This window comes from Myxine glutinosa, chromosome 9 (assembly GCF_964187855.1).
Source record: "Myxine glutinosa chromosome 9, kmMyxGlut1.1, whole genome shotgun sequence".
NCBI classification, from domain to species: Eukaryota; Metazoa; Chordata; class Myxini; order Myxiniformes; family Myxinidae; genus Myxine; species Myxine glutinosa.
Window position 1 is genome coordinate 125168791 of NC_136269.1, and position 21607 is coordinate 125190397.

The 21607-nt window shown below is 47.1% G+C and overlaps 1 protein-coding gene across 3 annotated transcripts in view; it reads left to right on the forward strand.

Moving 5' to 3' along the window:
* Window positions 1–21607, forward strand: part of CCS (copper chaperone for superoxide dismutase) — a 95733-nt gene that overhangs the window by 49013 nt on the left and 25113 nt on the right. For 2 of the 3 annotated variants that reach the window (XM_068128248.2, XM_068128246.2), the window contains exons 6-7: window positions 12141–12218; window positions 12830–12933. In XM_068128248.2, the coding sequence (XP_067984349.2) occupies window positions 12141–12218; window positions 12830–12933 (182 nt within the window). Of the gene's footprint in view, window positions 1–12115; window positions 12219–12829; window positions 12934–21607 lie in introns of those variants that run through there. The other variant, XM_078784884.1, reaches the window with a different exon arrangement.

Below are 21607 nucleotides of genomic sequence, written 5' to 3' on the forward strand. Positions count from 1 at the left end.
ATTCATTATCTGTGTTTGAAGTTTGAACATGTCCGATAAATGGTTGAGGACGTGTTCAACATCGGTTTTTTTACAACTGAAATGGCTGCCAGTCGGCCATCTTTGATCGCATCTTGAAACAAAATGATGTGCATATGTATACCATCATGTGTTGTCTATGTGCCAAGTATGAACAAAATGGATCCATACATGTCGAAGATATGATTGCAGACAGCCGCACAGACAGACAGACAGACAGACAGACAGACAGACAGACGGACGGACGAGACCCAATCCATAAGCCTCAGTTTCGGACTAAGTCCATCAGTGTGGAGAGAGTGGTGATGAAAACAGTGGGGCAAACACATATCACCGAGGTGATTAACACACACACGCACACGCATACACATACACATATACATATACACACACATACATACACACATATGCACATACATACACACATACATACACACATATACATATACATATACATACACATATACATACATATACATACACACATACATACACACATACATATACATACACGTGCATACATATACATACACGTGCATACATATACATACACACATACATATACATACACACATACATATACATACACGTGCATACATATACATACACACATACATATACATACACACATACATATACATACACACATACATATACATACACACATACATATACATACACACATACATATACATACACACATACATATACATACACGTGCATACATATACATACACACATACATATACATACACACATACATATACATACACACATACATATACATACACACATACATATACATACACACATACATATACATACACACATACATATACATACACGTGCATACATATACATACACACATACATATACATACACACATACATATACAATATACATACACACACATACATACACACATATACGAGTCTATACAGTCGTGGCCAAATATATTGGCACCATTGCACTTTCTTCAAATAACTCAATTCTCCCTAAAAATAAGTTGAAATTCACAAAAGTATTTGGTCTCCATAATTCTTTATTTCACTGTTGATATATTAACACCACAGACTTAATGACAAAATTATTGACACCACAGACTTAATATTTGGTAGCACAGCCTTTGGACAAAAAAACTGCAGTTAAGCACTTCCTGTAGCCATGGATGAGCTTCCTACACCTCTCTACTGGCAGTTTGGCCCACTCTTCTTGTGCAAACTGCTCCAGTTATCCCAGATTTGAAGTGTGCCTTCTCCCAACTGCTGTTTTCAGATCTCCCCACAGATGTTCAATGGGATTTAGATCTGGAATCATTGTTGGCCACTTCAGAACAGTCCAGTGTTTTGTCTTGAACCATTCTTGGGTGCTTTTAAAGTGTGTTTGGGGTCATTATCCTGCTGCAAGACCCATGACCTTTGACGGAGATCCAGCTTTCTGACACTGGGTTCAACATTGTGCTCCAAAATGCCTTGGTCATCTCCTGATTTCATGCCATGCACACATTCAAGGCACCCAGTGCCAGAGGCAGCAACCCCAAAAATCACTGAACCTGCTCCATCTTTGACTGTGGGGAAGGTGTTCTTTTCTTTGAAGGCTTCATTTTGTTTTCTGTAAACAGAGATGATGTGCTTTATCAAAAAGCTCTAATGTGGTCCATTGTCATGGGGACTGCAAGGCTAACCCCTGCTCTAACAGGGAAAATGGCATGTTGTTTGTTTGTCCACAGGACATTCTCCCAGAAGGATTTTGGCTTGTTCAGGTGTGTTTGGCAAACTCCAGTCGGGCTTTCTTATGTCTCTCTCTCAGCAATGGTCTCCTACCATAGAATCCCCTTTCATTGAGTTGCCGACAGATGGTGGGAGTTGAAACTGTTGTACCTTGTGTCTGAAGGTCGGCTTGAATCTGTTTTGGCAGTTGATCGAGGTGCTTTCTCCACCATTCGAACAATCCTTCGCTGCAATCTGCGATCAAGATTTCTCTTGCGATTACGTCCAGGGAGGTTGGCTACAGTTCCATTGGCCTTAATGTTCCTGATAACATTGTGTACGGTGGATACAGGAACATCAAGGTCTCTGGCGTTGGACTTGTAGCCTTGAGATTGTCCATGCTTGGCTCCAATCTTGTGTCTGACCTCCTCAGACAGTTCTCTGGTTTTCTTTCTTTTCTCCATGCTCATTGCGGTACACACAGTGAACAAAACAGCAGAATGACTCCTTTTCTCTATTCAAAGTGGTTGAATGAGTGATTTTTATATTGCAGGCACCTGCAACTCACCACAGGTGAGTTCAATTCCAAAGTAAAAGTGAATCACCTGCTTGAAATCGAAATATTTCTCGCAACTTCTAAAAGGTGCCAATAATATTGTCCGGGCCATTTTAGGGTTTCTCTGTGGAATAAGGTAAGATTTAGTAATTTTTTCAGCTTTTTTTTTGTTTTGTTCCATTGCAAACCAAAGAAATACAAATGTAGATACCAAAATATTTTTTCATTTCAACAATTTGCTGGAAGAAATGGTGCATTATTTGAAAAAAGTGCAAGGGTGCCAACATTTTTTAGCCACGACTGTATACATACATACATACATACATACATATGTATAACCACCTTTAGAGGCCATTTTTCCCCACAAGCGGGGGTTGGCCTTTTTCGGGAACCGTGGTTGTTGTTGTTTTTTTTGGTCCCCTTTTTGAAGCAATGTTTTACGGCCGGATGCCCTTCCTGACGCCAACCCTTTTTGCCGCCTTTAACGACAAACAGGGAATTACCAGTGAACTGGTACTCAATTTGCCGACCTCGAAAGGATGACAGGCTGAGTCAACCCCCCTGGCGTTAATTCAGCAATCGACCGGGATTCGAACCCAGGATCCGAGGATCCTAAGCCGGCACCCTAGCCGCTAGCCCAACACCAGGGATATATATACATTACATTTTACATACATACCGGGATACCGGGACATACATATTTTTATATACATACCGGGATTTTACATACATACATATGTATGTATGATATATATATATATGTATATGTATGTATGATATATATATATATAATATATATTGTTACAGGTCGCGGACGATGTTATAGACCGAGCGGTGGTGTAAGACCGCGACCTAACAAAACTCACCCGATTCACCCAGAACTTTGGCCGTATCGCACCGTAGCTGCTCAATGAGGGAAAAGACAAAAACGACGAATGCAAAGAGGAAAAGGAATTAAAACGAGAAGACGTACAGACGAGTAATGGGGTTTATTATTTACACACACAAGCAAAAAGGAGCAATTAAGTTTATTTACAACACATAAGACGCAGGTGACACAGTGCAAATACTAGCTTATCTACAGGCTTAACTTATCCCAGGACAGAACAAACAAAAGACACTGACTCACGCGGGGAATTGCAGGAATCGCAGGATGTGGAGGGCTGGAGGGAGAGGGAGGTCCAAAGGGGGGTCATGCAGCACGATCGGCGCGTTTAGCAGCCGCCGTTCCTTTTCGGCCCTGCTCCAAACCGCCGCCCAGGCCCCAAGCGGCTGCCGGGTGTCGCTGCTGCTGCCGCCTCCACTTGCCTTGCCAGGCCTTGTCCCACTCGTCTAAACCCTCAACTCTTTCTTGGTCCCCCACTCTTTACCACCACTCTCTTGACGACCAACTCAGACCAACTCAGACCTCTCTCACCAAGACCAACCCTTTGTGACCAACCGACTCAGACCCTCTACTGGCAACCGACTCAGACCAACTCAGAGTGCATCTCTCACCAACTCCTCGTGCATCCCTGACCAACTCCTCGTGCATCCCTGACCAACTCCTCGCCTTTTTGTCTTCTGCTCTCTTCTGTAAAAACGCATCTCTCACCAACTCCTCCTGACCACTTCCGTTTTTGCGCCTTTTATAGCGCCTCCAGCGATTACGCCCCCGGCGTTTTGGACACCCCCATCGGGGTGCTCACCTCAGCCCTGGTTGGTCGCGCGACCCTCGGGCTCCGCCTTGGATGACGACGGGCGGGCACGCCCCTCCTCCCCTCTGACGAGGTGGAGACACGCCTTTCTTCTCCGACTCAAAGCACTTGGTCAATGGCGGTTATTGGAGGGGAGGTGATTGGGAATCGAGGGCTCAGCAGTGACGAGAGGGGATGTAATATGGAAATGGAGGTTTTGGGGATGGGAAGGAAAGGGAATCTATTCTCTTTCACTGGTGCAATGGAGTATTTCAATTAATGGAAGACACAGCCTTACGCTAATACACATAATAAGGGTATAACTGTCAAAAAAAAGATATACCGTGTCCTGCATGTATGTTTTATGGACTAACTACGGGAACGCCCTTTGACCTTTTATACAACCACAACGGAGGGAGGAGGGGTGATATTTTACAACAACCTTTTACAACAACCTTTTACAACAACCTTTTACAACAACGTTTTACAACAACAATAAAATAAAAAAAACATTCTCATATCCACAACACTGCACCCTCCTCCCCTTAGGCACGTCCCGGGCCTATAACTTTTACCTTAGTGTGGCACGTAGGTGTAGTTCCCTCTACTTTTAACCTGACCCTGAGTGCGACAGTTTTAAAACATAATAAATGTGTCCCGCTGCTCCATTGCACCCTGCCTAACAGACTTACGCCCACAGTTAACCGAATTGCGGAATGGTCTTCAAACTACACACTGACGGTGGGAAGCATTATTTACAATGACGCTATTTTTATTTACAAAACTAACCCAGGACCTGTAATTGTTCTTTCTGGGGGGGAGACAGTCTGCTCTGCATCAATGCACCATTAAAGCACCCAAAAACGCACCAAAGCACCCTCAAGCACCAATCGGTGCAGTCATCACTGTTCAACAATAAAATTAATTCAACAACCCCTAACCCTGCAGGTGGTCTCTTGCTCTTCGGCTCCCTCTGCTGGTTATTATTATTTGTCTTCCAGATGTTGTCATTTTCATTTTGCTTTGCTTACTGGCGGCCTATTTTCAATAAAGTGTGCCCAATGTGTCCTTTTTTATTTGCTTTATTTATGGCCCACAGGGCCGACTATGTGTGGTTCACCTGTGGGGCATCGGTGCCCTGTGGCCAAGGTCCGCCAGCAAGATTTCGGGCCCTCATGGCCGGTTCCAGCAGATGGGCCATGCCCCAACCCATGGGGTCCATAAGTGGTGCTCGGCCACAGACATGTGGTCCATAATGTGGTGCATCGATGCAGACAGCTGGTTCTGGGAATTTCGGGCGCACAATGGCCGACCCACGCACGCTGCCCTCGGCACCCAATGGCGCACAGGTCATGTGGGAGACAAAAGGGGAAAGACAATTGAGCGAGGGGTAAGGTCACAAGGGTACACATCAATAAGGCAATGCAAGGCGAAATGCGTACGGAGGGCGAAGTGAGAAAGCTCGTCCCTACCGTACGTCACCCCCCTGTCACCTACTCTACCCTTGCCCTTACCCCATATGTACAAAAATCTACACATTTACAAATTCGTCACTACTGTCACGTCTTCCCCATATTTCCCCTATACCAAATTCGTCTCTACAATCCCTCTACTTCAAAATTTGCCATCACCAATTCATCATCAATCCTCATAAGGAGGGAGAGATGGAACATCAAAGCACAATGTCACACCCACGTCATGATGCGTCTCACAATCCAAACATTTGCATCATAAAAAATAATCAAAACATGGCATGGTGTGGAGTACCTGTCACCTCAGGTGAGTGGATGCAGATGGTGCGAGGAGATCCTTCATCCTAACTATTTTCTAAATGACTTTAACACACTTTACACTACCCGGGGTCTTTCCCTGCCAATCCATTGGCCAACTTACACTATGGGTTCTAATAACCAATTCCCATTGCCCAAACTGTGGTGCCTCTCAATTTGGGGTCTCACTCCCCCGATTCATCTCCCGGTGCCCTCGCACAATTTCTGGGCCGCGACGTGTAACTCTCCCAGCAGGTCTACCCACCTGCACACCCCCACCACTGCAGTTGCCTCCGAGCTTACCTGCTCCCTGCCCTAACCTAACTACCTGGGGAAGGCCCTCTGGCGCTCTCCCCACTCGGTGCCCTCTCTGGCACTGGGCTACCCGGGTCCGTCCTCCGGATCCTCGGGCCCCACTGACACTAACGGCTCCCAGAGCCCACCTGCGGCCTCACCTGGCCGACATCCTCACAGTGGTGGAGCGCCCAACCAACTACCCACACTAACAGGCTACACGCCCAGCCATTTCCACGACACTAATGCACCCATCCAAATACCATTCTTTCACCTCGCACCACAGATGCCAATATCCAACCACAATTTACCTATACCCTCTACCTAACACTTACACTACCCGCCCCGGGTATCCGTGATGGGGGTCCACTCTTCCCCCATTCACACCTTCGCACCATCCACTCCACTCCACAATTTCCACCATACTCACTCCACGACCATCCATTCCAATACTCCATACCATTTATTCCATACACCCGTCTTTCATTCATCTGTCGTTGCACACCTGTGCAATCCTACCTGGTGCCACCTGCACCCTCCTCCTCTTCCTGGACCATTTGGTCAACACAACACGCAATCACCACTACTCCCTCATACACTGCCCCACACACCTGTTCAGTTGCACACCTGTGCAATCACACCTGTTCAATCCTCACACACACGGCATCATCTCAGCTAACTACTCCCCTCTGAAACTTGCGCTTCCCAGTCGCCCCTTTAAACTATTGCGCTCCCTCGTCATTATAATCCACACTAATCTACCTGCGTCCCCACTACAGGTATCAGTCACTAACTAAACTTAACGTCACCTAATGTCATCTTCTAGGTCCCTACACACAATATAACCTAACCCACCCGGGCTAGTTTTCACTGCCATACACCCCATAATCTATAGCGCATTTGCCCCCACATCTGTGAGGGATGGTGGATTTGCCATCCCACCACATCGGGGGTCTCTCTATCAATTTGGCTCGTCCAAATTCCAACCAATTAAAATTTTTCCATTTACTGCCAAATCTATTCACTTTTCTAAATTTCGTTTCAAATCACTACCATCATCATCCGTCTACTTATTAGATCCTTTCGGTGCGCCGTGACATCATTAAACTCGGTTCGTAAAGCCGAGCAATGAATTCGGGTGGTTTGGTTGCCTGCAGGTTGAATCCGTCCGGCTTTCGGTTCAAGGGAGGTGGTTTGGTTGGACCGAGGTTCCACGCACCATCTCGGCGCGGCACCTTGCGGTCCCGGGCCCGATGGCTCAATCTCCCCCGGTCGGAACCCCGTCCCCACGAGGGGGCACCGTTCCGCTTCCTCCCACTCGCCCTCGAACCGGACCGGTCGCCTCGCCCGACAAAGCCCGGACTCGACCGTGCGGGGCGGGGCCAAGCCCGAATCGGCAACGACGCTTCGAAGAGAAGCGACGCAGCATCGATCCGCGCCGGGCCCTGCATCCAACAAATCACACCGCGCCCCGAGCGCTCGCATCGGCTATCCGTCGCCCTAACCGCTAACCTGGTTACCGTCGATGCTTTACTTGCATGCTCACAAGCATACGCTACCCCTTTCACCCTCACAAAAACACACCCATTCGCCGACGCACACTTTTTCCTCCCACGCGTGCCATTTCCACTCACACGGGACCCTTCACCAACGCCCGGATGCTTCCTCGATCCCAAGCGCGCGAAAATTCTTTTGTCGCTAAACATCCTCTTACAAAATCTCCCCGCACAATACACAGCACGTCTCACCTTCGGGGTTCTTCTTCCTCCCTGCACCAAAACCTGCAAACTTCCATTTGGATTAACGAGTACATCATCATGATGTGAGCAGGGACTTTGTACATAATCCATTTCTCCCTGCAATTCCCGGGCTACCTCCGTCATCTCTTCAATTTTAATTCCCGCTACTGCTTTTTCTTTATTAACCTCGGCGACCGCTGGCTTTAATAAAACACCCTCTACCTCATCGGTCGCCGGCTTTTCCAAACCCCGTGTCGCGATTTCTACCCCCGTCATTGTACCCGTGCTTTCCTCCGCTTTGCTCAACCAGCGCTTTTCGACCCGCTTTACCTCGTCGTGCACCCGTGGGACCCTTTCGCCCAACTTGCGGTCTCTGTCCCTCTGCTCCCTTTTCTCCATATCGGCCCTCATTTCTTTCATTGTTGCTTCAATTTGCTCAGTCTGAGCCTTAATTTGCTCACTCTGAGCCCTCATTTTTGCCATCATTTCAATCATAAAAAGGCCCCAATCCATCGGCGGTGCTGCCACGGTCACGGGCGTGGCAAAATTTGGTGCCGCTACACCCACGTGCGCGAGGACGCCATCTTGTGCGTCTGATACTCCCTCAACCACACCTTCTTTACTCTCCTCCACCCTTTCCTCCACATACATTTCCCCGAGGTCCTGGGTCGATTCTAACCCCTCTATCTCTCCCACCGGCATCCCGTCGCCTTGAACAGCCATGGCGCGATTTCAAAATTCGGGTTTTACTTTATAAAACAAAATAAATTTCGGTACTTTATAATTTTGAGCGCGTGAAGCGCGCTCCGGATAGATCTCACTCCCCGACACCAATTGTTACAGGTCGCGGACAGATGTTATAGACCGAGCGGTGGTGTAAGACCGCGACCTAACAAAACTCACCCGATTCACCCAGAACTTTGGCCGTATCGCACCGTAGCTGCTCAATGAGGGAAAAGACAAAAACGACGAATGCAAAGAGGAAAAGGAATTAAAACGAGAAGACGTACAGACGAGTAATGGGGTTTATTATTTACACACACAAGCAAAAAGGAGCAATTAAGTTTATTTACAACACATAAGACGCAGGTGACACAGTGCAAATACTAGCTTATCTACAGGCTTAACTTATCCCAGGACAGAACAAACAAAAGACACTGACTCACGCGGGGAATTGCAGGAATCGCAGGATGTGGAGGGCTGGAGGGAGAGGGAGGTCCAAAGGGGGGTCATGCAGCACGATCGGCGCGTTTAGCAGCCGCCGTTCCTTTTCGGCCCTGCTCCAAACCGCCGCCCAGGCCCCAAGCGGCTGCCGGGTGTCGCTGCTGCTGCCGCCTCCACTTGCCTTGCCAGGCCTTGTCCCACTCGTCTAAACCCTCAACTCTTTCTTGGTCCCCCACTCTTTACCACCACTCTCTTGACGACCAACTCAGACCAACTCAGACCTCTCTCACCAAGACCAACCCTTTGTGACCAACCGACTCAGACCCTCTACTGGCAACCGACTCAGACCAACTCAGAGTGCATCTCTCACCAACTCCTCGTGCATCCCTGACCAACTCCTCGTGCATCCCTGACCAACTCCTCGCCTTTTTGTCTTCTGCTCTCTTCTGTAAAAACGCATCTCTCACCAACTCCTCCTGACCACTTCCGTTTTTGCGCCTTTTATAGCGCCTCCAGCGATTACGCCCCCGGCGTTTTGGACACGCCCATCGGGGTGCTCACCTCGGCCCTGGTTGGTCGCGCGACCCTCGGGCTCCGCCTTGGATGACGACGGGCGGGCACGCCCCTCCTCCCCTCTGACGAGGTGGAGACACGCCTTTCTTCTCCGACTCAAAGCACTTGGTCAATGGCGGTTATTGGAGGGGAGGTGATTGGGAATCGAGGGCTCAGCAGTGACGAGAGGGGATGTAATATGGAAATGGAGGTTTTGGGGATGGGAAGGAAAGGGAATCTATTCTCTTTCACTGGTGCAATGGAGTATTTCAATTAATGGAAGACACAGCCTTACGCTAATACACATAATAAGGGTATAACTGTCAAAAAAAAGATATACCGTGTCCTGCATGTATGTTTTATGGACTAACTACGGGAACGCCCTTTGACCTTTTATACAACCACAACGGAGGGAGGAGGGGTGATATTTTACAACCTTTTACAACAACCTTTTACAACAACGTTTTACAACAACAATAAAATAAAAAAAACATTCTCATATCCACAACAATATGTATATATATATATATATATATATATATATATATATATATATATATATATATATATATATATATATATATATATATATATATAACTGTGAGAAATAGTAGAAACTCCACAGTACGAGCAGGGCGTCTCATTTGTATTAAATAAATAATCGGGAGATTAAATAAGACGCGGACGTAGCTTCAGGGCGGTCCATCTTTAATTCTCGACAAGCTTTCGACCAACAAAGGTCTTCTTCTTATTCGTCCCCAAGTTCAGCGGAAGTCCAGGGAGGTTCAATATTCCGCTGTAGAGTTTAGGTTATTTGGCCTATCATGCCTGCGTCGTATCCACATCCTGCTGATTATATCAGCAGGATGTGGATCCTGCTGTACACTACCACCATCACCACAATACTGGGGATCAAACTTATTACTTTAGTAGCTTGTCCACCCGTAAACAGATTTTAAGTTCTCATGAACATTAGGAGTATCTGTGTGTTATTTGGCAGTATGCCACAAAGGCCCACAAAGGGCAAAACACTCGCAGTAGAATAGTATTTCTCATTACAGTCAACACAGTCAGGTTCAGCATGTCCAGATTTTAGATTTCGTTGGATTGTTTTTGGGATTTAGAAAAATCAAAGCTCCGTCTTATTTAGAAGATGAGATCCTGAGAAACATCAATTTTGCGGCGGCCAGTTTGAAAAATCCAAGATGGCCGCCACATAGGAGCTCTATGGTCATGTCTAGCTAATCGAACTTGTTACCATTGGATTCGGGGCCCTTGAAAATGTATGTTTAGCCGTTAGAATCAAAGCTCTATGTTATTTAGAAGCTGAGATATTGAGAAAAATTAGTTCTACGGTGGCAATTTTGAAAATCCAAGATGGCCGCCATACAGGAGTCTGTGCAAATAGCAACATTGGTTTTCTGACTGACTATACAATATAGTTTCCAAAAATATATAGTTTTCCAAATCCCCCAAAAAATCCAACGAAACTTTAAATCTGGACATACTGAACCTGACTATTACTACAATTAATTTAATACAACTTAACATCTGAATCCCTTTGGCAGTTTTGAGAGTGTGTCAAATAGTTGCATCTTTCTCCTTTCTGAGCCGTCCATGTACACAAAATTATTTTTCAATCACTCCATGCATTTACATTTTGTGTTGAAGCAAGAGCCCCTCCATCAAAACCAGGCCACCTCCCCTCTTCCCCGCTAATCAACACCATCACCCGAAGTGCCTTCGTCCCGTCCAAACCTCACATCCTGCTATCCGAAGCTTTACCTCTTCAGACCACATTGGATATGTGTAGAAAGTAGACTTGGGGTGGATTAAAACACAATCGAGTGAAAGTGGAAATAATCTTTGAATCCATTTCATTGCTTCTCGGTAAGCCTGGGCAGGTGGAGGAGGATTTGGCAGAGTGTACAAGGAGAAGGTAGAGAGTGCTCATGATTGTTATTTCCGACCCAGAAGGTCATGCGGCGTCATGGTGTGAATTGTAATTCGCAAATTGTATTCTAACTTTTAAAAAGTAAGGAATTACCACAAAGCTTGATGTAGATTGAAAAACGTCGTGTGCATCATATAATTAGTAATAAGTCTCTGTTTGGTGTGCACAAGTGTGGTGGGTGGTTTAAAATTCCCACCATATGCCCGTACATCATTGATAGGTGGCACCGAGGTACAAGGGAGTTGAGGAACGTGGTTGTGCTAATGCATCCTGCAATAAGAGGAAAGCTGGTGTTTATGTAAAGACATTGACTTCCACTGTCATGAGTCATGGTTCTACATCTCCATGCATCCCGATCACAATTGATCACATGTCTCCAAACAGCTACACAGGACCATACTCTGCCTATCTGTACAAATTGTTCACGTAGCTCCATGTAGCAATATCTTCTCCCCATACACGTGTACATCATTCTGAAGTTTATGCATCTCCACACAAGTGGAGCACAACCGATCACTTCTCCACATATCTTAAGAGGACTGGTTTGCTAAAGGTGCTGTTTATTTTTTTTGCATGTTCATCCTGACTTTATTCGACTGTAAATGGCATGAAGAGGGAAGCTATTTATCACACTGCTAGGTTGGGTTTCTGAGTTCTCTATGCTCCGCTGTCTTTCATACAAGATGACGCAAGCGAACTCCTCCACAGCATGCTGGAGATCTTGGGAATATTCTGGCAGATGAACATGGAAGCGCATCATTTCGGATGGCATCCAACAAGATACATGTGAGTATGAGCTGCTGTGCATAGTTCATTCGTGATTAACGCTTCTTCTTTTATTATTTTTTCCCCACTTTTTGAATAGGGGATGGGAGCGATGTCACAGAACCTTTCCGTTACCTAAGGCCTAGGCCACACCAAATCATTTCTTCCAACGTGATGCAACCGGACGGTCGTGGGATAATCGTAGGAAATCGTGGAAAGTTGTCATGGGCACGACACACCAGGCCGCACCAACCTTGGGCTGGCGGTCATGCGTTTTGCCGCAAAAACCAAGGAGGCGAGCAATGATTGTTTCCTCTGGTGCACGTTTTTCCTCTGCTTTGGCAAGGTGTGAGGCAGTGCTGCTCTCTGATTGGCACAGTGAGAGCACATTCGCCAGTAGCGTCGTGAGGGCATCCGCACTATTGGATGAATACCTACTACGTCCAATCAAGATCGAACATGTTCAATTGGTCTGACTGGTCCTGACGATGGACCCGATTTTATACGATTGACCATCTACACCAACCGACGGACGGACAAGACCGTCCGTTCAGTTGCGTCGCATTTTACAAAATTGTTGGTGTGGCCTCGGCCTAAGTAGCTGTCTTGTTTGTGTGCTCACTCTCCAACAGGTGTGGAACATAATTGGCCGTTCAGTTGTGGTGACTGAGAGGGAAGATGATCTTGGGAAGGGAAATCACGAGTTGTCACTTGTGACAGGAAACTCTGGAGAGGGGTAAGTGCATCTTTATTTCATGTACACTCTATAATGCTATATTAGCATGTCGATTTGCAGTAATTAAAATAAATATCAAAATGTTTAGTTGACATTTGAATTAATTTAGCCACTCCTCCACAGTGCTGGATACAGATTCCGATTGGTCAAATCACTGTAATAGTAATCAAGTTTGAGTTTCGTTATCGCCTCTATTCCTGCCCTAGTGTTTTTCATTTTGCTCCACGTTCTTCAGTCGCGACAATTGCCTTCTGTACAGATCTATCGTCATAAGGTGGTGGAGGGCGTGAGGGGGGCATTGTTTAGTATAATTGGTCATTGTCAATAAGGATGTGTTCTGTGTTTGTCCTCCCTTCCTCATGTCCGTGCTTATTATTCATTTTAGAACCTTACATTCTGTGATTGGAATCTTTTTTCATTTTCATTATTAAATTGCTCATCTAGTGTTGAGTTGCCATCTTTGTTTATCATTTGGTGGGAAAGATCCATCGGCTTAGCAGCAAACCTTAAAATTTTGGGGGTGAGCGAATTTGGCTAATCACCGTTCGACTATTATTGGGTTGTTCGCCCCAACGAGTATGGGATCACACAACAGTCATATGAGTAAGCAATGGATTTTGGGAGTTTCACATTGTGGAGGTTATTGGAGGAACATGTGAAACCTGAAAGGATGGAGCAAGACCAGAAGATAGGTGGGAGAAAATTGAGGCCATCAACCTCTGTGATGGTAGAGCTGTGAAGGCCTTGTGTTTCTGCTTCCGTGGGGGAGATGCCATTGATGTTGATGATTTTGGATTCCACAGTAACCAGTGAAGGACGAAGTGGAGGCACCAGCCCATAATGGAGAGAAGCACTCCAATGCTTCCAATTGTTTTTTTTCTTTTTTGAATAAGGGGCAGGAGTGATGTCACATAACCTTTCCCTTGCCCAAGGCCTAGGCCACAGCAACTTCCAATGCGATGCAATGGAACTAGACGGTTGGGCACACAATTATGGATGAAAGGCATTTTATAACATGATAAGTTCAATTTACCAAGGAATGACTTGGCACGACGAGTAATGACTTGTACGCCCAGTTTGTGGCCGACTTTGAAGATCAGCTTTTGATGTATGGACTGTCCAGGAGGGTTAATGCCTGATGGTGAATCCCAGAAGTTCAAGAGACTAAGTCTCTTCCAGTAGTTGATAATGGAAGTAGATGGATTGATTGGACCTATCCTTCTGCAGAGATTCCGTTCCGTTAGATTTGCCTGGACTGAATGGCGTTCCAAATGTTCGACCAGCATGAGATCCCTTCCAGGTCAGCAGAGAGGGAAGTCGTTGCTGCCAAATTGTTATTGGGATGCAGTTTCTTGCGGCATATTAGGAATCGTCGAAAAAGACAATGAGCATTATGTAGAGCTCATTACGTTTATGAGGAACAAGACAGCCCAAGGCATTGCGATCGCCACCCTCGCCTCTCCGAACATAGAAGATAAATAATATTCCTTTCAGAGCTGCATGCTGAATGCTTAAGACTTAAGTGAAGGAAGTTGGCAAGGCGTGAAAAATGTGGTTACATTTGATTTTTATCTCCACCACCAAAGGTGGATGGAGGTTATGTTTTCACCCCTGTCTGTCTATTTGTCCGTTTGTCTGTCCATTTGTGAACAAAATATCTCAAAAAGTTGTGGACGGATTCAGACGAAATTTGGCAGAGATGTAGCGTATGTGACACCAACGAAATGATTAGATTTTGGTGAAGATCCAGATTCGGATCCGGCTACGAGAATTTTTAAAATGATTCTTCACCATTGGGAGATAGGGCCTAAAACGATACATAGCAGGATATCTCAAAAAGTTGTGGATGGATTTGGACGAAACTTGGTGGACCTGTTGGGTGTCTGGCAAGGACAATTCGATTCGATTTTGGTGGATCTGAATATGGATTCGGATATGAGAATTATTTAATTTTTGAAGTGCTTTTTCACTATTGGGAGATATAGGCTCGTGGCCAAATGAGGTTTTGGGTGGCATACCCCTACCCAAGGTAGAACAAGTCACACCCTATTTTTTCTTGAAGAGGGATGTTTGGGGAGTTAGAAAATCATGGTTGTGAACCTGAGATCATTGCACAACATTTTGAAAATCACGTTTACATATGTACCACTGCAGACTGCAAAAATGGATTTAATCGCCACAGATTTTGGCTCATATTGGCTCATATATTTGTTAATACTGGTGCTACAAACACAAATTTGGTACCAAAATGTGCGGAATGATGACATATATATCTGTAAAAACCATTTGTGATGTAACAAAGGCTTTTGTGTGACCTACAGGCAAAAATAGTGGAATTTTGCGCAATAAATCAGCTTCGGGTTTACCAATAAATATTGTTACGGACACGACTTAGATGTTGCTTGACCGAGCGGAATGGCCGCCGTGTTCGCACAAGTTACCCGATTACACTCGAACGTTGGCCGAATCGCGCTATGCTAAATCGATGAAGGAACGGACACAACGGCTGGGATTAAGGCAACGACACAAGGGGTACAGTTCTCAAGACCTCCGGAGGAGGATATAATATTGGTTATGCAGAACGGTTAGATTACACGGCAAGAGGTAAAGCACAGCAAGATAGGCACTTAGACACAGTCTTATCTAATTCCCGACAGACCACAGACAAACGGGACAAGACTGACTCACACAGGGATTGATGGCAAGGAAGGGCAGGCAGTCGATAGCTCAAGGTGCACCTTGGCTCAGGGGCAGAATCGACCCGGTCCGGTCCAGAGATGCGGGTAGGTATCGTCGCGCTGGAGGTGGCGTCCGTTTCTCTCCAAGCTGAGGCGCATCTGACGTCACCTCCGTCTTCCTGCGCATGTCCAGCGGGGAGTGACACGCCCTCGGCTCGTTAGCTCCGCCCCAGATGGAATTGGTCCGCCGCTTCTTATTGGGTGCGGGGGGTTACCGGGCTCCGCCCTTGACGAGGAGCTGACAGTGAGCCCCTGCGTGGTAACCCCGTCGGAGCACATGTTCAATGGCGGCTAACCAAGCCGGAGTGAGGACGCACACTCCCCGCGCCGCCGCCGCCGCTGTTGTTGTTGTTGTTGGTGTTGTTGTTCCATGAGGAAGAGATGCGGGGAGGTATTGGGAGGTCCTAAACTTACTAACGGTGCCATACAATCACATTCTGGTGCAACGAAGAGTCAGAATTAATGGAAACGAGTCCTTAACTGACATAGACTAAGAATAACTAGCAAGATGTCCTATAGTTGTCTACGTGAGATGCGGTGAACCTGGGCATGACATTTAATGGGGGAAAAAGGGGAAGGTCGGGGCTACAGAGTGTTGTTTACAGACAATGGGACTAGGGAATGGGGGATTGGGGATAGTTGGGGAGTATTGGGGAAATAGGGGAATATTTACAAGCGGATATGGAGGGAGGCCAAATCCCATATCCGCAACATTGCACCCTTCTCTACCTCGGGGCGTCCCGACCCGATAAATTTTTACCTACGTTAGTGTGGCACTCAGATGTAGTTCCCTCTACTATTAACTCAACCCTGAGTGCGACAGTTTTACAGATGTTCACAAATGAGTAAATATGTCCCCCTGCGACGTTGCACCCTTCTCCTCACCGAAACACACCCACAGGATAACCGAATCGCGGAAAGAATCCTCAAACTAAACATACAGCCGGTAGGGAGCATTATTTACACAAGACTACACTGATATTTACACTACGATCCAGGACCTGTTTTTGGAGGAACACATGCAGATGTTATGAATAGAGAGAGCACGCATGCCAGCATCGATACACCAACCCACGAGTGCCCTGTGGCCCTACGGCCTTTAATAATGTGCAGAGCACCCCCATCCAAGCACCAAAAGCACCACCCCATCATGTACAGTCAGCACCATCCGGTGCACCAATAAAATGTTCATAAATCACCGGTGGTGTCGCAGCCGGCTGATGTTCTGCCGCTGGTCTTGCCTTCATGTGGTGTACTTGGTCTTCTTGCTTCTTTAAAAATAAAGAAAGGCGCCAACCGCGTCCATTTCTGAATTGTGGCCGTCAGGGGGGCCAACTATAAGTGGTTCACCTGTATGGCATAGGTGCCACGTTGACCCATAGGTCCATCAACGGGTGGTGCTTGCCCGCAAGAGAACTGCGGTCCATGGTGGGCGGCCACAAAAATTGCGGTCCATATGGTGTATCGATCCAGGCAGCAAGCAGCGAAAGTACAGGCCCACAACTGCGGAGCCAGCACCTCTCTCTCCTCTCTCTCTGCCCCAAAGCCAGATCCTCGGAGGTGGGAGACAAAAGAAGAAGACAAGTGAGTCAGGTGGTAAGGGCGCAAAAGTGCACGCAATACAAGGTGATGCACACTGGGGGCACATGGGAACCAGGTGAGACCCTACCGTACGCCCCCCCCCCCCCCACCAGGTAACCTACATTGCCCCTCCCTTACCCCTTACTGTATCCACAAAACACAACACTACCCATAAACATCTACTTTACAAATCAACAAACGTCCCTACTGTCTTCCCCGTTCCTCCCATAAACCAAATTCGTCTTCTCTCCCTCCTAACCAATCAAATTTGCCATTTCCAACTCTCATCAAAATTTGCCATCTCCAATTCAACATCAAAATTTGCCATCACCAATTCATCATCAGTCCCTCCTAAGGAGGGAGAGATGGAATCACCCCAATGTCTCATCCACGTCGTGATGCGTCTCACCAATCCACACAGCAATTCTCATTTCCTGCACACAGAACAAAGGAACACAGGTGTGGAGTCATCATCATCACCTCAGGTAAGTGGCTGCGTATGGTGCGACAGGTTCATCAATCCTAACTATTTCCTAAATGACTTTAACAACTTTACATTACCCGGGGTCTTTCTCCTGCCAAACCATTGGCCCTCTTACACTATGGGTTCTAAAAACCAATTCCCATTGACCAAACTGTGGTGCTTTTCAATTTGGGGTCTCACTCCCCCGATTCATCTCCCGGTGCCCTCGCACAATTTCTGGGCTGTGACGTGTAGCTCTCCCAGCAGGTCTACCCACCTGCACACCTCCACCACTGCAGTTGCCACCCGAGCTTACCTTGCTCCTCACCCTAACCTAACTAACTGGGGAAGGCCCTCTCCTGGCTCTGTCACCCCCTGGTGCCCTCTGGCACTGGGCTACCCGGGTCCGTCCTCCGGATCCTCGGGCCCCATCCACAACTACCGGCTCCCAGAGCCCACCTGCGGCCTCACCTGGCCGACATCCTCACAGTGGTGGAGTGCCCAAACCAACTACACACACTAACAGGCTACACGCCCAGCCATTTCCACAACACTCCTCCACCTCCATTTCCACTCCTCCACGTTTTTCGAAGTTAAGTCTGTTCACAATTGTATTTTGTCGAAACTGTATTTATCTTTCGGTGTGTGAAGTTATTGTGTGCAACTTTGGTTGTTTCTCGGTGTTTATCTTTCATAAATTGATCGTCTGTTTGCCGTGTCGTGTCCTGAGGCCTTGTACAGTGTGCACTGTACAACCTTGAGGCTTTGTTTTTCTCTCAGCGGTCCGTCTTTTGTGATCCAATAACTTTCGTTCTCTGTATTCCCAGTCTTTTCACCCATAGCCTACTTCCTTGTGTAAATCTCAACTCAAAAAAAACAAAAAAAAAAAACAAAAAAAAACATTTTCCTTCTCTGTTATCATTCGTTTATTCATTCTTATTCGTTCGTTCGTTCTTCGACCACGTGTTTCTCCCCCATTTCCCCAGATAGTTTTCACTCATTAACCTTCAATGTTTACACTTTCCCCTCAAGTTATGTATTCCGTCATATTTTATAACACCTTTTTCTTCTTCTTCTTTAAAAGGCTGCTTTCGACTTGCTCACCAAATCAATTCATCCCAAAAAAAATATCCATCTCCTATAGTGCCTTTTTTCTACATTCCCTAAACTCTCCTGCACTCCATCCTCCATCCAGCGTCCTTAAACGTATTTTTAACTCGAAGGTCACAAGCAACTCATTTTGCAATAAATGTTCGTTTCCCATAAATCGTACACTTTCAAAAATCCAATCTCACCCCTCCCCTCCAAATCTTCCCCATAACCCCTCCCCTCCAAATCTTCCCCATCACCCCTCCCCTCCAAATCTTCCCCATCACCCATCCCTTTCAAATCTCCCCCCTTGCCCCCTCCCTCCTAAACGACCCCCTCACCCCTCCCCGCCAAGACGCCCCCTCGCCCCTCCCCTCCTAGACTCCTGCCTCACCCCTCCCCTCCAAATCTCCCCCATATCCCATCCCTTTCAAATCCCTCCCCTTGCCCCTTCCCTCCCAAACTTCCCCCTCACCCCTCCCCTTCAAATCTCCCCACCCTCATTGCTTCTCAATTTCCCCCCTCTCACTCCCCCTCCTCAAAGCGTCCTCCCCGCTTCTTCCCCCTTCAAACTCTCACCTCCATCTCCCCCAACCTTCTGCCTCGCTCTTCCCCCTCCTCAAATAACACCTCATTGTGGCTCACCCAATCACCATCAAACCTTTTGTCCGCCCCATCCTTCCCTTTCTCCGAGCTATTCTGAAATCTCTGACACACCTTCAACAGCTCTCCCTACCTCTTCCACCTTTTCCACATCTTACCCTACCCCTCCTCCCCCCTGTTCTGTATCTGATGCTCCCCCTTCCTCTTCATTAACGGTATGGACCTCAAACATCCGGGGCCTTCGTTCAAACTTAACTGATCTCTCCATACAGGTTGCTTCTGTCAAACCAGACGTGATCTGCTTAACAGAAACTTTCCTCCTTTATGATGTCTCTGATTCCATAGTATCTCTCCCGGGCTACTCCCTCCTCCGGTATGATAGACCTGAGCCTCGTCCTGGAGGCGGGGTTGCTATCTTTATCAAAAACTCTCTTCCTCACTCGCCCTGCACTGCACTCTCTCCACCTCACCCCCAGGAATACCTCTGGCTACGGCTTCCCCTTCGCTCCCACCTCTTGTTCATATGTGTGTTGTACCGTCCACCAAACAGTGATGACTCCATCTACATCTCGCTGTCTGATGATATGGACCAACTTCTATCTACTCATCCCAACTCTCTCTTCCTCATATGTGGTGATTTCAACTGTCATCATGCCAGTTGGCTGGGTGTGGGTACCTCTCTCACCAGCCATGGCTCCTCAGCAAAGGACTTCTGCGACTCACTGGGACTGACACAATCTGTCAATTTCCCGACCCGGATCTCAGTCAACGGAACATCTTCTCTTCTGGACTTGGTTATGACTAACTTCCCTGAAAATGTCTGCTGCTCTTCTTCTGCTCCGATCGGATCATCTGATCATGTCCTTGTTAAAGTGGACATCTCTCTGACCATCCTCAGGGAGCCTGCTCAGCGTCGACGAGTCTGGCATTTCACTCAGGCCAACTGGCACGGTCTTCAAGCAGCCATCAATCATCTGGACTGGTCTCCCATTTCTACCACCTCTGACATCAACTCATCCTGGGAATTCTTCCAAAGTAAATTGCTCTCTCTCATGCTCAGATTTATCCCATCTCGTCTTCAGTTGTCTTACCCTTCCTCCCGTCCATGGTACACGGAATCTTGTGGTGAGGCTGTTGCCCAGAAACAACTTGCCTTCGTCTCCTGGAAAGCAAATCCAACGGAAGGAAATCTCATTTCCTTTCACAAAGCCCGAAACAAGTGTGTGTCCACCCTCAGGAGAGCCAGGAAACAATATCTCTCCGTTCTCAAGACCGAACTCTCTTATCTGTCTCCCTCTTCCAAATCCTGGTGGCGTCTGGTCAAATCCGTTTCTGGTGTTTGTTCCCCCTCCATCCCCTCCCTTACCTCAAACGGCTACACAGCTGACTCCGCACGTGAAAAAGCTGAATGCCTCAACTCTGTGTTTGCCTCTAAATCTTGTGTCCCAAACCCATCCCTCTCTGTACCCACCATACCCAGTCGTACCCTGCTGCTCCTGGACTCCGTGTCCTTTCCTCCTGACAAGGTGGAAAAGTTTCTGTCAACCCTCGACTCTGATTCTGCAACTGGACCCGACGGCATCAGCCCACGGGTCCTAAAATCCTGCTCTGCTGCTCTATCTCACCCTCTCTCTGTTCTCTTCACCCTCTCTTTTGCTCAAGGTCAACTGCCATCTGCTTGGAAATCAGCCAACATCACCGCTTTGCACAAAAAAGGTGCAAAAACAGATCCTAGCAACTACAGACCAATCGGCCTTCTCCCAATTATCAGCAAAGTCATGGAATCCATCATTGCTTCGGATATGAAATCTTTCCTCTTCTCCAATGGCTTGATCTCTGATCATCAATTTGGTTTCAGACCAGGTCACTCTACTCTGGACATGCTGCTTCTGCTGTCTCAACAATGGATGGAGGTCCTCAATGCCAAACAGGAAATTAGAGCTGTCTCCCTCGACATATCACGTGCCTTCGACACGGTCTGGCACCCCGCTCTGCTCACCAAACTCTCCTCCTTTGGTATCCATGGAAATCTCCACGCATGGCTGGCGGACTTCCTCTCTAGTCGTCGTCAACGTGTGGCCCTGAATGGGTTTCTCTCATCTCCTCTTCCTGTTCAGGCTGGAGTTCCCCAAGGCAGTGTTCTGGGCCCCGTGCTTTTTCTGGTCTTCATCAATGATCTCTCTGACTCTCTCGAAAATCC